General features: G+C 46.0%; 1 protein-coding gene across 3 annotated transcripts in view; it reads left to right on the top strand.

The window, feature by feature from the left end:
* SOBP (sine oculis binding protein homolog) overlaps positions 1 to 15705 on the top strand; it is a 162332-nt gene that overhangs the window by 133405 nt on the left and 13222 nt on the right. For all 3 annotated transcript variants that reach the window (XM_081828754.1, XM_081828752.1, XM_081828753.1), the window contains one exon: positions 7433 to 9388. In XM_081828754.1, coding sequence (XP_081684880.1) covers positions 7433 to 9385 — 1953 coding nt within the window. In that variant the 3' untranslated portion in view covers positions 9386 to 9388. The remainder of the gene's footprint in view (positions 1 to 7432; positions 9389 to 15705) is intronic.

Genomic DNA, 15705 nt, shown 5'->3' on the forward strand with positions numbered 1-15705 from the left:
CTGGCTGTGTGGATGTATCTGGATGGTTCTCCCTGTCACAGGAAGTCTGAGTGCTACTTGGAAGACCGTCTGTGTATGTGTAGAAGGGAACCCAAGCTTGCTGGGGGAGTCAGGTTGAGCTTGACTTGTGAAGTTCCTTAGAGGACTAACTTCTGGAATTTCAAAATGAGGTTATTATCAAATATTAGTCAACCATCTGAATCCTGTAACTTTAAAAGAAAATGCAAAAATCCTTGAGATAGTAGTGGGGGAGGCAATATGGCCTTTGAAGTCAGACAGATCTAAGTTAGAATCTGGATCTGCCATCTATTATCTGCACAGATAATCTTGGGCACGGTATTTAACCTACCTAAACCCCAGTTATCCAGGTAGTAAGGGACTTGTGGAGATTAAACGAGGTAATCCGTGTAACAGGGTTAGCATGGTTACTAATGCTTAAATAATGGTAGCTATCGTTAGTATTAAATTCTTATTACATCAAATCGGGGCTTCCAGCAGGCACTATAATAAAAGTCATAATTTTTGATGGGGTGTCTTGGAGAGATTTGAGGACTGGGCAGAGGTGGACACCAGGGGCTTCAGTGGGGACAATCCCTGAGCATCCACAGGTAGCAGCTGGTTCAGTTTGTAAACCAGGGAGCCAAGAAATGTGCACAAGACTGTTAAAAGAGGATTGAATGAGGCTCTGCAAGTAAAGCTCTTAGCCGGGTGTCTGACAGGTTCCAAGTAATCAGTATAGAGTTGGTAAGTGAATGAGAGTTTACCAGGAGCGGCTACGAGCCTCCAAGAAGCAGCCAGAGAATGGGCTGGTTCTTTCTTCCTGGCATGTTTCTCAGGGAGCGCTGTTACTGTTGATGAGCTCATCTCACAGCTGAGCACTTGAGGCTCAGAGTGATTAGGTGCCTGACCCCACCAGGAGCTGGAGGCTGGAGGAATGGACCTGCTGATCTCTAAGATTCTTTTCAGGGCTAAATTTCATTGCTCTGAGATCTCTTGGGCTATTTCTGTGTCCTCTCAGGGCCAATAACTGGAAAACAGAGAGGCAGACATTTGGCACCAGGTAGACCAGATTTTCCAATGTTCAAATTTTTTAGTTTCCATCTGGATGACTTGTGTTAGGAAGATGTAAGTTGTATTTATTCAGCATAAATGAAGCCGAGAGTTTTGTGATGATATGCTAATACTCTTAGGCAAGCTAACACGTCAGACCAAAGGGACCTTCTTCTCAGTCATGTGTTTGGCTGTGAGGAGGACCCATGGTCACTGAATATAGGCCAGGATTCCATATCTTACTTTGTCTGTAGAAACAGACTTGGGTCAGTAATGAGCCATTTGTCAACGCTCATTGAGATCCTGCAAACCAAGCCCATCTCTTCTCTGCTTGACAGAGTTCATGGCACATGTGCAAAAGAAGGGTCTTGCCCTGGTCACCTGGGCCAAGACTTCTGAAATCCAGCTTAAAATGTATACGAAAACTTTGAGTCATGGTATAAGGTTCCTACAGGGCGGTTTTCTAATGAGATTTTAAATTCTAACAAAGATGCTCGTTGCCTCTCCTTGAGTTCCAGATCCAATTAGAGGAATGAGAAAGGAGAGGGGAGAGAGAGAGACCAAACTACAAAGCAAAACAAAAAACCGAATAAGATCCATAAATAAAAAGAACTATGTAGCAAACATCATCATGTTGAAATCCAAACCTGCAGAAAGTTTATTTTGAAAATGAACTTCTCCATGAATTTGCTTTAAAAAAAAAAAAAATAGCCCTTGCTTGTTCTAAATCCCTCTCCTGATTTCTGGGTGGCTTTGCAAAAAATCTATGGCTAGGCCATCTTTTTCTGTCCTTCACTCTCTAATCCAGCTTTGCAAGGAAACTTGGAATGGTGAGCTTGGTCCCCGAATCAGGTTTTGGTGCACCCCTCCCTGCTCCATGGGGGCTTGTCCTCACATGCATTCTCCCATGCAGGGCCTGGGTCATCCTGTCTGAAAGGCTGGTGCTACTGTGGCTTTTGGCCCTTCCATGTAATGAGTCAAGCAGATCGCTCATCAGCTCTGTTTTTTAATAAAACATGAATAGCACAGTTTATGGCTTCCACTATTCAAACAGCAGTTGAGCCGGAGAGGAATTAATTCCTTTTAATGGTTCGAACACTCTTTTCCAAGCAGCCATGCTGCTTTGTCAAGCTTTCGCTTGAATTAGAGAATGACTGGCCTTGGAAAAGGAGGGCTCTGGCAGGAGGAGTTGACTAGGGTCTTCTCAGGCTGGTGGTCAGCTGGGATGCGCATAGAACCATCAGCTCGGTTCCCTGCAGACAACCCCTCTGTTACCCTGGGACAGTCTCCTAGGAAGCTGGGTTGGGGGCTGGTGTCTGTGAGGTGCTGCAGGCATTTGCCCAGAGAGAAACACGCTCCCTTCCGTCTCCAAGACACACAGGCTCATAGGAAAGCTGTGCATGACAATTACCCGTTCCTTACTCACATTGCCATAGAAACATCCTCCCATTAGTTAAAATGAACTTAAACATATGGGATGTTCCTGGGACATCAGCAACCATGAGGGAGGTGGGCTAGGGACTGAAAAAAATGTACTGTGCCGCAAGCGGAGGGATCTGCCTTGGCACGCAGGCACTGCTCCTTACTACTGTTAGGTCCACTTCACAAAGGCGAAAACCGCAGCTGAGATTTTCATAAGTTGCATTGCTAGTAAACAACAGAGCCCAGACTCAAACCCACATCTTCTGATTCCAAATCCCGGGTGATTTCCATAGCATCTTTGCTGCCCCAGGGCACTGAATTAAGGCCCTGATGCAGGCAGTGTCTAACCCCAAAAAACAGTTGCTGGGACCATGGGACTGCCAGGTCAGGCTGGAAGCAGGTTTCCAGGTGGGGTCAGTTTGAGGCCCTCAACTCATGTGGTGAGGTGACGACAGGTAGGGCAGACCACAGACTCTTTAAATAAAAACACTGATCGCCCCCATCCTTGTCTGTCTGTCCTCCTTTGCTTCTCTCTTGGGTGAGCTCATGATTTTCTTTTTTTTCCTTTTGAGCTAATGTGGACTGCAAGATCAGCACCACATTTAACAGGCCGAGACCCAGAGAACTGGCCTCTTAGGGCAAGCTACAATTTCGCTTAAGGAGCTATAACTTCTGAGCTATTACCTGGGTGCTATATTTGTGGAAAGTTAGGAGCACATGAAGATTTTGTTTTGTTTTTCAAAATGTTGATGGCATTCAGGGGATTGCTAATATCTTTTTATTGTTCCGTTGCGACAAATGTCTTTGCCCAGATAAGAAAGATTTCAGCAAAAGGATTTCTTAATTAAATAGTGCCTCATGCCAAATTACCACTCAGAAGGCAGCGGTGGGTTCCATTAAAGGGTGAACTTCACTCCCACAGTCGACAGCTGATTAATGTGTTAATTAGGAACCCTGACCCCCCTCCCCGGTCACCCGAATCTTCTCTTAAGCCCAGCAGAATGTATATATTATGCCCATGTGGGTAACCTCATGGCATACTTTGGCTTTGACTTTGGACGTTTATATAAAAATAAAGGCTCAGTTGCCAACATGAATAGCTTTCTTTCTTTCCAGGGGAAATACAAGATGGAAAGAGTTATAGGAACCAGAAGTCCTGCCTTCCAGTTTTCTTCTATCAAGAGCAAGTGATATTTCTGCTGAGGCAGTGTCTTTTGAGTAGTTTAGCGGTGTAGGTTGCCACACATTTATTTATTTCACAGGAAAGGAGTGAATCCATCAGGCCACTGAGCTTATAAGTACTACCCTGGCAGTCAGCCACCAAAATATAAATACTCTAAATGGACTAAAGGAAATGTTCATTCTGTTGTTTAGAATTGGACACATCCCAGGAAGGTAAATTTAATCTTTTTGAGGACTGCTGTTATAGGGTTGAATGGAATACGCATTTGTTTATCTCCTTTGTGATCTTTTTGTCTTCCTGGTAATACATTATGTATTTGTGATACGAAGCATTTCAGCTGTCTTGCTCAATGGCCTTGCCTTAGCTGATTGTTCAGTCCCCAGATTGCCATCGTTAAACAGCTTCAGCTTCAGCTCTGTCCAATCTGGGACCTGTTAGGGAGAGAAGTGGGACCAAAGAGGCCAGATTCCAACAGAAACAAAGCTGGGGTGGAATTAGGGGGAAATCATTCCAGAGCCCAGTGAGTTGAGCTCTGCACTTCTTAATCTTTATCTTTGAAAATATCTGAAGGAATTCTGGTACTTCTTGGCATAATAAGAAAAAACTAATGCCTCAAAAAGTTAAAAAAAAAAAAATTAAAGCCGCCTGTGGAAAAAGAAAGGAAGAATACCCCATAACACGCAATTCAGAAAACCATAGTTTATGAGACACATGCTGTGTATTTCAGGGATATGCAAATGTTATTTTATTAAAGAGAGAGCTCTATAGTATATATTTTCACCTAACTGTCACATCTTAAGTAGTCAGCTCAGGCTCCTATGATGAAATCTTTAATTACCAGAAGTGTGTCATTAGTTAGATATGGAATGAATGATGGAACTGTGTGTTATTGCCTCGCATGATATAGCCATTTGTGCCGTAAATTCACTGACCTCATCTTAAATGATGTGTCCTGTAAGACAGACTTGATTCATTATTTCTTAAGTGACAGGTTTTTTTCCTCTAATAATTTTTTGCTTCATCAGAAGCGTTGCTTTTCTGTATTTTTAGGTCAGTGTTCTGAATTGAAATATAATAGGCAAAGATACACACACATTCACACTCACATTACCCAAAACGAGATAGTCATAAAACTTTCAGACTATCACCTAAATGCTTTAGGATGTTGTAGAAAATGAAGTTGTAAACATTAGGCCTTTGCTTTAACCGGAAAGTTTGATGCAATAGAATTTTACTTTAAAACTTTGATGTCTGAAATTCTTTTTATGTGGAAATAGATAAAATGTGGTAGAGAATTCTCATTTGATCATTGGGATGGATCTATGAGCATTCCTTATTCATCACTGAATTATTAAAAGTGAAGGAAGCGAAGGAAGGGAGAACATTTAAGTTATATTTAGATTATTTTTTGTGACTCCACTTGAAAATATTTATTTAGCTTGAGGAAACAGAGGAATCCTCTGGAGGCAAATAATTCAATCTGGCAATTTAAAAACCAATTAAGGATTTCAGAAAACTCTTTCCCCTTATGGTTAAAAAATAAGATCCAAAAGAAATATGCCAGAAAATTTGGCATATTATTTTAATTAGTTTAATTCATTGATAATATTTTTTAGTTCATGATTAAAGAAGCTATATTTGATCCTTTCCTTCAAGCTTATAAATTTACATTTTAGGCTTTCTATGGATGCCTAATATTGAAACAGAATCGGGTGGCTTTATTTCATACAGGGATTTAAATGTCACATTATTACATATTAACTTTATAAAAATGATCAGGTTTTAAAAATAATAACTTACTTGCCTCAAGGTTTAACTATTAGTTTATTAACCTTTATCTAGATAAGAATTTTGAGGGCCTGATGGATTTTGTGTGTTTCTTTTCATCAGAGACAATTCTGCACTTACTTGTAAACTTGTAGACATCTCAACTATGATTAAAAAAAAAAAATCCCGTAATTCTAAAGAAACCTGAAAATACTGTACCGAAACCCAGAAGTATTTTAGCATTGAAATTATTCCTCTCGCAACAAGGATTTTTGAAAGGGTAATTTCATATGAGACTACACAAAAAACAAATGTTTGCCAGTAAGTATCTGTTATTCAGTCTCATGCCTTGCAGTATATTACCTGCAAGTATCAGTGGGAAAAAAAAAAGAGAAGGAAGAGAGTGGATTTACACATACAGACCCACATCTGCCGCAAGTGTACGCACCCCCAGTCACATACTAGCATACCACCACTGTTTACAGTCAAGGAAAGCTGAGAGTTAAATGAGATGAGTAATCAAATGCCCAGCATATGTTGTTTTTGCATTGTTGATGTGACCAATCATGATTAAAAGTTATCATCTTTTAATGCTATCAGTTTACCATAGTTAAAAAAAAAATAACATGCACCAACAACGGAACAACACACACCCTCCTCAACAAAAACAAGGTCCCATTTAGAGCGATATTGGAACCAGTGCTTTATGGAGGTGAGCCTTGAATTCAGTGAACTCACCATTTCACTGCATTTCAGAATTCTTCCTCTGCTGCTGTATGGATTGAGTGCTAAGGAAATGACGAAAAAAAAAAAAAGAGAGAGAAAGAAAAAAGAAAAAGAAAAAAATCGTGTGTGTAATTTTCAGTCAGAAAAGTAAGGCACTGAAAGAACTACTGAAAATTTTGACATCTGTTTATCTGTTTATAGCTATGGCAAGATTACTCATATTAATTCTTGTTTAAAATGCCATATGAAGGAAAGACATTTGTGCAAACAAGAGTCATATTTGAATTGTAGATCATGTCTTCACCATCTGTGAGAGCTGATGGTGTTGCAAAATTAATGTGTTAATGAAATCACAATAATTTCTCCAAAGTAATGGGTTCTGAAGCCGAGAATGACTATTTTTTGAACTTTGATGTCTAGTGATTTCCAATTGGGAAAAGCTCTCAGCCTTTAATTAGTTCTGCAGCCCAACTTTAAAATAAATTTGGTGATATCTTTCTTTTGCCAGGAGTAGATTTGAAGGGGGGGAAGAAGCCATAACAACTTTTGGAAAACGTTCTCTGGTGTTTGAAAAGTTGTTAAATAAGACTGCCTGCCAAGAAATGTCACCAAAAATTCTGACTACTGAGAGAGAGTGGGCAAACAGCTCAAAAAATAATTCTAGCTTGCTGCAACATCACAGGTTGCGAATAGCTAAACCTCACACAGACTTCATGACTAATTCCAAGTTTCCCTTTGGAAGCCAGACATAATGATGTTCCGCGCTTTGTGTTATTGGTTAACACAGCACAACCTTTCCAACTGCATTATTGAACACAGTCAATAGTGTAAAGTACTTTACGTGAGGAGAATTTTATGGGGCTCTATTTCAAAGGCCACTGAACGTTCTGGAGGATCCTCCTCTCCACAACTGTTCACATTTACATTGACAACGAGCCTCTTTGACAGGTGAAAATATGTGGGCAGGTAGATGTACGCCTTTCTGTCAGATCCACCTTTACATTGAGCTTAACGGGCACAACAGGGTTTTGGGTTGTTGTTGAATTGTTTTTAATGGAAGATGGTGATAATTGCTATTCCAAAGAGTTACTATTTAAAAAGCAAGTCTGACTTCCAAGGAGAAGTCATTTCACGAACATTTAAGAATGTTACCTTTCCGAAAGGAACACTTCAGCCTGTTCGAAAAATTGTGATAAAGTTTGAAAGAACCTCTCTGTGAAACATGAAACACGATCTACCAGAGGAAATTGCTTATCTTGTTTTCTTTTTATTACTGTGTTGTAGGTATGTGACTGGTGTAAGCACATAAGACACACAAAAGAATACCTGGATTTTGGGGACGGGGAAAGAAGGCTTCAGTTCTGCAGTGCAAAATGTCTCAATCAATACAAAATGGACATTTTCTACAAAGAGACACAGGCCAATCTTCCAGCTGGGCTGTGCAGCACATTACACCCTCCCATGGAAAATAAAGCAGAAGGCACCGGGGTGCAGCTGCTCACTCCAGACTCTTGGAATATCCCTCTAACAGATGCTCGGAGGAAGGCCCCCTCCCCGGTGGCTGCAGCTGGCCAAAGCCAGGGCCCTGGCCCATCGTCGTCCACCACCGTCTCTCCATCTGACACTGCCAACTGCTCTGTCACTAAAATCCCCACGCCAGTGCCCAAGTCCATGCCCATCAGCGAGACTCCAAACATCCCTCCTGTCTCCGTCCAGCCACCTGCTAGCATCGGGCCTCCCCTCGGTGTCCCGCCTCGCAGCCCTCCCATGGTGATGACCAACCGCGGCCCGGTGCCGCTGCCCATCTTCATGGAACAACAGATCATGCAGCAGATCCGCCCGCCCTTTATTCGTGGGCCGCCGCACCACGCCTCCAACCCCAACAGCCCTCTGTCCAACCCCATGCTCCCCGGCATCGGGCCCCCGCCCGGCGGCCCCAGGAACCTGGGCCCCACTTCCAGTCCCATGCACCGGCCCATGCTGTCGCCCCACATCCATCCACCCAGCACCCCAACCATGCCTGGGAACCCCCCGGGCCTGCTGCCCCCCCCGCCCCCGGGCGCGCCCTTGCCCAGTCTCCCCTTCCCGCCGGTGAGCATGATGCCAAATGGCCCGATGCCCGTGCCCCAGATGATGAATTTCGGGCTGCCGTCGCTCGCCCCGCTGGTGCCGCCCCCCACCTTGCTCGTGCCGTACCCCGTGATCGTGCCCCTGCCCGTGCCCATCCCCATCCCTATTCCCATCCCTCACGTCAATGATTCCAAGCCCCCCAACGGATTCTCCAGCAACGGGGAGAACTTCATTCCGAGCGCCCCTGGCGACTCCTCAGCGGCCGGAGGCAAGCCAGGCGGACACTCCCTGTCCCCCAGGGACTCCAAGCAGGGCTCGTCCAAGTCTGCGGACTCGCCGCCCGGCTGCTCCGGCCAAGCCCTGAGCCTAGCGCCCGCGCCCGCGGACCACGGCCGGAGCGAGGTGGTGGACCTGACGCGGCGCGCCGGCAGCCCCCCGGGCGCGGGCGGCCAGCTCGGCTTCCCCGGCGTGCTGCAGGGCCCGCAGGACGGCGTCATCGACCTGACGGTGGGCCACCGAGCCCGGCTGCACAACGTGATCCACCGCGCTCTGCACGCGCACGTCAAGGCGGAGCGCGAGCCGGGCGCCGCGGAGCGCAGGACCTGCGGCGGCTGCAGGGACGGCCACTGCAGCCCGCCCGCCGCCGGCGACCCGGGCCCGGGCGCCCCCGCGGGCCCCGAGGCCGCCGCGGCCTGCAACGTCATCGTGAACGGCACGCGCGGCGTCGCCGCCGCCGCCGAGGGCGCCAAGAGCGCAGAGCCGCCGCCGGAGCAGCCCCCGCCGCCGCCGCCGCCGCCCGCGCCCCCCAAGAAGCTGCTGTCGCCCGAGGAGCCGGCGGTGAGCGAGCTGGAGTCGGTCAAGGAGAACAACTGTGCTTCCAACTGTCACCTGGACGGGGAGGCAGCCAAAAAGCTGATGGGGGAGGAGGCCCTGGCGGGGGGCGACAAATCAGACCCGAACCTTAATAACCCCGCGGACGAGGACCACGCGTATGCTCTGCGGATGCTGCCCAAGACGGGCTGCGTGATCCAGCCTGTGCCAAAACCCGCGGAGAAGACTGCCATGGCGCCGTGCATCATCTCCTCGCCCATGCTCAGCGCCGGGCCGGAGGACCTGGAGCCTCCGCTCAAAAGGAGGTGCCTCCGAATTAGAAATCAGAATAAGTAAAAGGTTTGTATGTCCACCGGGGTGCTCCCCTGCACGAGCCAGTGCACCTCTCCTTACTCCTTACAAGGCAGAGGCGTGCGAGAGTTATCTTGATAATCGTGATTTTACCGTACATGTTTTATAGTTCACCTCGTGTGGTCACACGCTGTCATCAGTTTGATCCAACATCATTCCCATTTTACAGCTGAGGAAACTGAGTCACAGCATGTAGATGCCATGCCCAAGATGACTTATTTAATGGTGAAGCCCAGTCTTGCACCTGACTTGAAACACTACCCACTATTCCTTTTTCTTTTTTAAAGATTTTATTTATTTATTTGACAGAGAGAGAGGGAACACAAGCAGGGGGAGCAGGAGAGGGAGAAGCAGGCTTCCTGCCAAGCAGGGAGCCCGAAGCAGGGCTCGATCCCAGGGCGCTGGGATCATGACCTGAGCTGAGGCAGACGCTTAACGACTGAGCCACCCAGGCACCCCTAAACTTTTATTCTTATGCTCATCTCTGTAATTGACCCTGTTGAAGAAGAGGATGGTGTGAAGAGGAAGGAGAGATTACTTGGGACCCTTAAATGTTCAGTCATGAGGTTACAGAGCTGTGTTAAAAGGTGAGCCGGGCCACTTCCTGGAGGCTGGTAGGCGTATTGGCAGAATGTCTCAACTTACCAAATTTTCTCAAAAACCATAGATTCCATTTGCAAGATGAGAATAAAAACTAACTTTCTTATGTGCTCATGCCAGCTGAACCCGGGCCACTAAGCCACATTTCCCTGGAAGAGTGTTGGAAAAGTGGCCCATAGCTCCTGTTGAGGGAGTCTCTTCCTTCATGTTGTCATGAAGCATTCCCTAGGGCAGGCCTCTGGCATTGTTGACCAGCTTTGCGTTCTCTCCTTTTTGGGGCTCAGTGGCTCAGCTGGTGGGTTGCTCACCTCTGCAGACAGTGGAAGGATTTGACAGGACAAAGGGCCACGCTGCCAAAGTGGCTGAGAGTACATATGTCTGACCTCAGGAAGGGAATCCTGCTTCATGCCAAATGAGCTATTGGTAATGAGTCCAGAATTTCAGTAAGGGGGAGAAGGACTAGCATGTGTAAGCATGCCCACCAGAGCCAGATGTGGCCTCTTTTGATCCTCCCACCAACTGGCACGATCGGCATCATCTCTACCTCAGCAAGGAGGAAGATAAGGCATGGAGGTGTTGTCCAAATGAGAGCTAGCAAGTGGGGGAAGCAGTATTTAACTCAGGCCTGCCAGACCCAGGCCCGCTATCCCAGAGGACAGCAAATGGGCTAACATTCAGTTGAGGCTTATCAGTGGTTTGTGGAGAGAAAGGGAAGAGAAATGAACACTTATTGAGCACCTAACTTGTGCACAGCTCCTTCCAGGAGCTGGGGAATACTAAGGTGAACATGATGCAGTGCCTGCCCTCAAGACACTTAAAGTCTGGTGGGGATATAAACCCAGGGAGGAAGGAAGCCTGGGTAGAAGTGGACCTTATAGGAAGAACAGTTGCTCACATTTGTATGTGCAGGCCCTCTTCTAAGTGTTTTTCAGTAGTCTTTATTTGGATCTGGATCTATATGATAATTATTGTTGTCTTCGTTCTACTGACGAGGAAACTGAGACATAGAAATGAAGTAATTTGCCCAAGAGGACCAAGTTAGTAAGCAGTCAAGATTCAAATCCAGGCTGTTTGACCCCAGAGCTGCGTTTTCTTTAAACTGCTGTAAGAGAATAGGCTAAATGGTCCCTTTATTACCCTACTTGATGAAATTCTTTTATTCACCTTAGTTGTCTTGGGGAAGGTTCCTAGACAAAAACCAAGCATACGTATCTACCAAGTTCTCTAAGTGTTGAGACAGTGTTCAGTTTTTTTTTTTGTTGTTTTTTGTTTGTTTTTGGTCAATGTTCAGTTCTTGTTTTTCCAGCAACAACAACAAACCTAGAATACCAGCCCATTACTCCACAGTGGGAAATATAAATGTGGGCCAGAACACTTGATGTGGCGTGTCCAGACCATTGTCTCTAAGTTGGCATATTTATGGGGGCACCTACCTACCTAACAGCCGGAGGTTTGTTTGGGAAGCAGAGAGCCAGCGCTAGGGGGCTTGTTGGGTGGTGCAAGGCTTTCCCAGTCACCATAGTTGGAGGTTTCCTTTTCCATTGCTGGCTTTGCCAATAGGAGCAGAACACTAAAAATCAGCTCACCATCTTGGTTTTACATCTACAAGTTCTGTTGTCCGGAGACAGATGGACTCAGCCTTCTCGTAGTCACCTCAGTTACTCTGGTCTCCACCAGAGTAATTTAATCTGGCTAATAAAGCGGTGAGCAACAGGAAGGTATGGGATGAAGAAGTGATGACCTCTAGAAAGCCAAAAAGCATTGTGAATTGGAATTTTAAATATATTCTAATATCACTCATTCTGATGATGTTACTTACGGGAGGAACGGGAGGGTGAACGATTTTACTACCATTACTAGAGTGAGAAGTGACCAGGTCAAGAATAGTGCCACTGGTCCATGAGTAGCATGGGGCCCAAAGAACATAAAAGCATAAAATATATGATGGCTATTTGGATGATATATGTTGCTGAATAAAGAATCAGGCTAGGGTCTTGTATGGAGACCCCAGAGTCGTTACTAAAAATATTAACCTGGCTTCAGCCAATTTCCAGAAGATGCAGTGACAAAATTGCCCATAGCCCCTTGAGATTGGAGAGTTCTTTTTATGATGGGTTCCCCGAGAAATTACAGCTTTTCTCTAAAGTCAGAGACACTCAGGCTTGGCCAGCTCCGGCAGGGTGACAAGGCAAGTGATTTAAGATGGGGGAGAACTGCCTCTCCTTCACTAAATCACATTTCCTCTTGCCCCCCTGGAGTTGCATGTCACCTCGAAGTGCAGTCTCAACCCGCCGTAAATCACTCACATTCTCTGACCCTTCCTGATTCTCTGTGCACATGTGGTGCTGTTTTTCTTCGGTGCCTTCAAAAACCCAGCCCATTCATATGGTTGTGGAAATTGGAAATGCATCCGTTAAATAAAGGGCGGCATGGCTTTTGTGCCCTGACAGGGAACACTGTTGGTGACGAGTTAAAGCCAAAGTGGAAAGCATTAAACTGGACTGAGTTGTGGCGGATGAGGCACAGCTGAGTGATGTCTCCATGTGCTTGTTGGTGACTCACACGTTATTTCTCTTGGAAAGTCTGTTGGTAACTTGTCAGGGTTCTTCATACTTTTCCCCTCTGCCTGCCGTTCTCATACTCTATTACTGGTTTGTTTGTTTATCATTTTAAGCAGATTCAAAGCAGAATCTGAAATCAGTAATCCAGGCGGCTACAGTTTTCTTCAAAGAAGCCATCATATTTGCTAGTTCTTGGCAAATACTAGGTTTGGTGTTTTTTGTTTTTTCCATTTTGAAGTGATTCTGTTCCTGGTTACCTGACTTTATGCATTCTTCTCTGTTGATATGATTACAAATGATTTCAATGGGCAGATATTGTCTTAGATGCAGAACTAATTAAGTTTTAGTCGAAGATTTTGAAAGATTGTAATCTTCCTTTAATCTTCAACTTTCAAGACTCCAAATACCAGTTCTGCAGCTTCTGTAGGCTGGAAAAAATATTCCCCCAAATAATAAGAAAAACAATGTATAAACATTTTCCAAACTATTCTATCCACAAAGAATTCCATTTGTAAATGGAATACTCCCTTCTTTGTCTTTGCCTGGGAGCTTGGGGGATCGCTGTTTGTATTTGTACATTTTCTGAATTTCTACAGTTTACACTTGTTTATGGTACATTGGGGAGTTCAGAGTAACCATTTGCAAATGTTTGAAGCTATTCAAAAGAAAATATCCCCCCCTCCTCGATTTTCCAGGGAAATGACATATTCTAAGTAAAATAATCAATGGAAAAAATGTGTACCATGAGTAACCTTTTCGCCCTCACTTTTTCTATCCCCCTGGAGCAACAAGTCCATACAACTTCCCACCTTTGTGGCTTCCAGATTTCGTACATGTTTCTAAAACAGGAAGAAAATCTGGGACTCTTTTCCCTGGCCCCAATTCCACGCTGCTCCCTCAGCCTCAGCAGCAGGGACGCCTCCCACTTTTTGTTTTCTCCGGGAGAGCTGGAGGAGGCAGCCGGAGTTGTGGCTTCTTGGAGTTTAATTATTAGTCTGGTTATGGAGCCACAGTCCCAGGAAAGATGATCTCGGGGGTGGGGGGTGGGGTTGCTGACCTCACTGGGAAAGCCCGAAGGGTGGAGGTGACAGGTAACTGCCAGTTTAGTTTCTCCAGCTGAGAAGTCTGAGAGAGTCAGCTGCCTGGAAAGTCAGGTCAGTACATTGGAAATACTACTATGGGTGCCTCCTATGGAAGCAAGGAAAAAGAAGAAAACCTGAGAGCAAGGAGAGGAAATCCATCCCAACGGGCTGTGCTCGGATCCTCTGACAGACTAGAGATCCTTAATGTCCTGGTACTTGGTTATGGGATGTGTGAATCGGCCACATAATCCCTGATGTTCAAGTTTCGGCTGTCTGTCGGGATGCAGAGGGCTGTCCAGTTCTAGGTAGGGGTAATTCACAGAGCCAGAGGGAAACCACCAGGTCCTCATCATGGACACGTGTGAGTGGGGAGGAGCTTTCTGTGATCATTTCAGACGTGCAGAGGAGATTTTTCTGGAATGCACAGGGTCAAGATCGGCTGTAGCCACATGTCGTTCAGTGCCGCTGACTCTATTTTAACCCTTGCAACAAAGGGTGGGAGGAGGGTTTTAATGTGCCAGCATCTGGCTTTTGGATGTTATTTCAATCAGATTATGGTGGAATAGGAAATGACGTATGTGACCGGGTATTTGCTTCTTTCAGATGTAGCCGTAACCCGCCGTCTTCAGCAGGGCTGGGACTCGGGTGCGCTGAGAGAGTGCTTAGTGCGCCAACTTTAAAGAACTCAGTTTCAGGGGTGTGCAGATGCCGTGCTAATCCTGGCCTGGCTTCCAGGCCTGCCGGCTGATGTGGTCGCTCCCTCAAGCTGCTGTCCTGCGCCCTGGACTAGTCCATGGACGGCCTTCAGCGGCTCCCCCTGGAATTCCAGGGCAAGTTTTATATAGCTGTGCACCGAGGCATTTTCCTGGGAGGAGAGGTCTGTAGATCTTGGCTTCTGAAGAAGCATGCCTGACGTCTCTGAAGGATTATTTTATATTATCACAAAGCCATATCTGAGCTGGAATTTTTCTTGTCGCTCTGAGGAAGCTGATTTAATGGTAAAGGTTCCTTTAAAACAGAATTATTCGTAGCGGTTTCCGCCATGGACCTAATATTGCAGAACCACTGTTGCTGCTACGTAACGTAGCACTTGCTTCCAGAAGATGGTCTTTAGTGACAAAAGGCAAAAGGCTGTAGACCCTTCATATCCCGAGAGTGCAAGAAAAGAAACAAGCTGGATACTTCCCCAGCCCCTAGACTTCTGAAGTTTCTACTGTAGAGGGAGATGCTGTCCTTCAGTGGACAAGCTTCCGCCCTGCTTCTGAGGCCGAGGGAGCAAAATGGCTAGCGCCTGGGAAGTGGACGGCTCAGTAAATACCAAGGCATTGATGGAGCTGTGTCTGGAAGCACTACCCGTTTTCCCTAGCTCCCTAGCATGCTTCTTCAGCTGGAGAGAGTGGGCTTGGAGAGGGGAAAGCATTCGATCACCTATGAACAAGCCATTGCTCAGAAAGGCACAGGAAATAAACTCCCTGTCTCATTTCCAATGAATCATTCCCTTGCCAGCCTGAGCGGTGGCCTGGGCATCATGGTCCAATCACTTACACCTACCTTCGTGCAGACAAGCACTGAGGAGGGGCAGAGGTGTTTGAGGACCAAAATACACTCCAGCACGGGACACTTCCTCATGTAGTGAAACACCTCCACCCCCAGCATGCTGCCTTTTCCAGATTCTCTTGTCAGAGAGATTGTGCCAAAAGGACAGAGGGGGCCATTCTGTTTCCCTTCACCCCGTCCTGCACAGAATTATTGTGTATACTTCAGTTGCCGGTCTAGACGGGTGGCACTTCATACGTGAATGCATGTTAAGGTCACCATGCTGCATGTGTAAACTTTTTTGTGTTTCATGCCTCAAACGCATAAAAGGAATCCATTTCAGAGAAACAAATAAATTAGCTTTAAAGGATAAATGATGTAATGCTGGCATCATTTAAAGGGTCCCATTCTCACGGAAAAGGGGTAAATGCCATCTCCAGTGCCGTCTCTAAATGTTAACCGCATAGAGCTCCTCTCCAAATCTGTGGATTTCCACAGCATTCTGCCTGACAAACAAGTGGGGTGG

Source organism: Leptonychotes weddellii, chromosome 8 (genome assembly GCF_054177405.1).
Source record: "Leptonychotes weddellii isolate Sample4059 chromosome 8, ASM5417740v2, whole genome shotgun sequence".
NCBI lineage: Eukaryota > Metazoa > Chordata > Mammalia > Carnivora > Phocidae > Leptonychotes > Leptonychotes weddellii.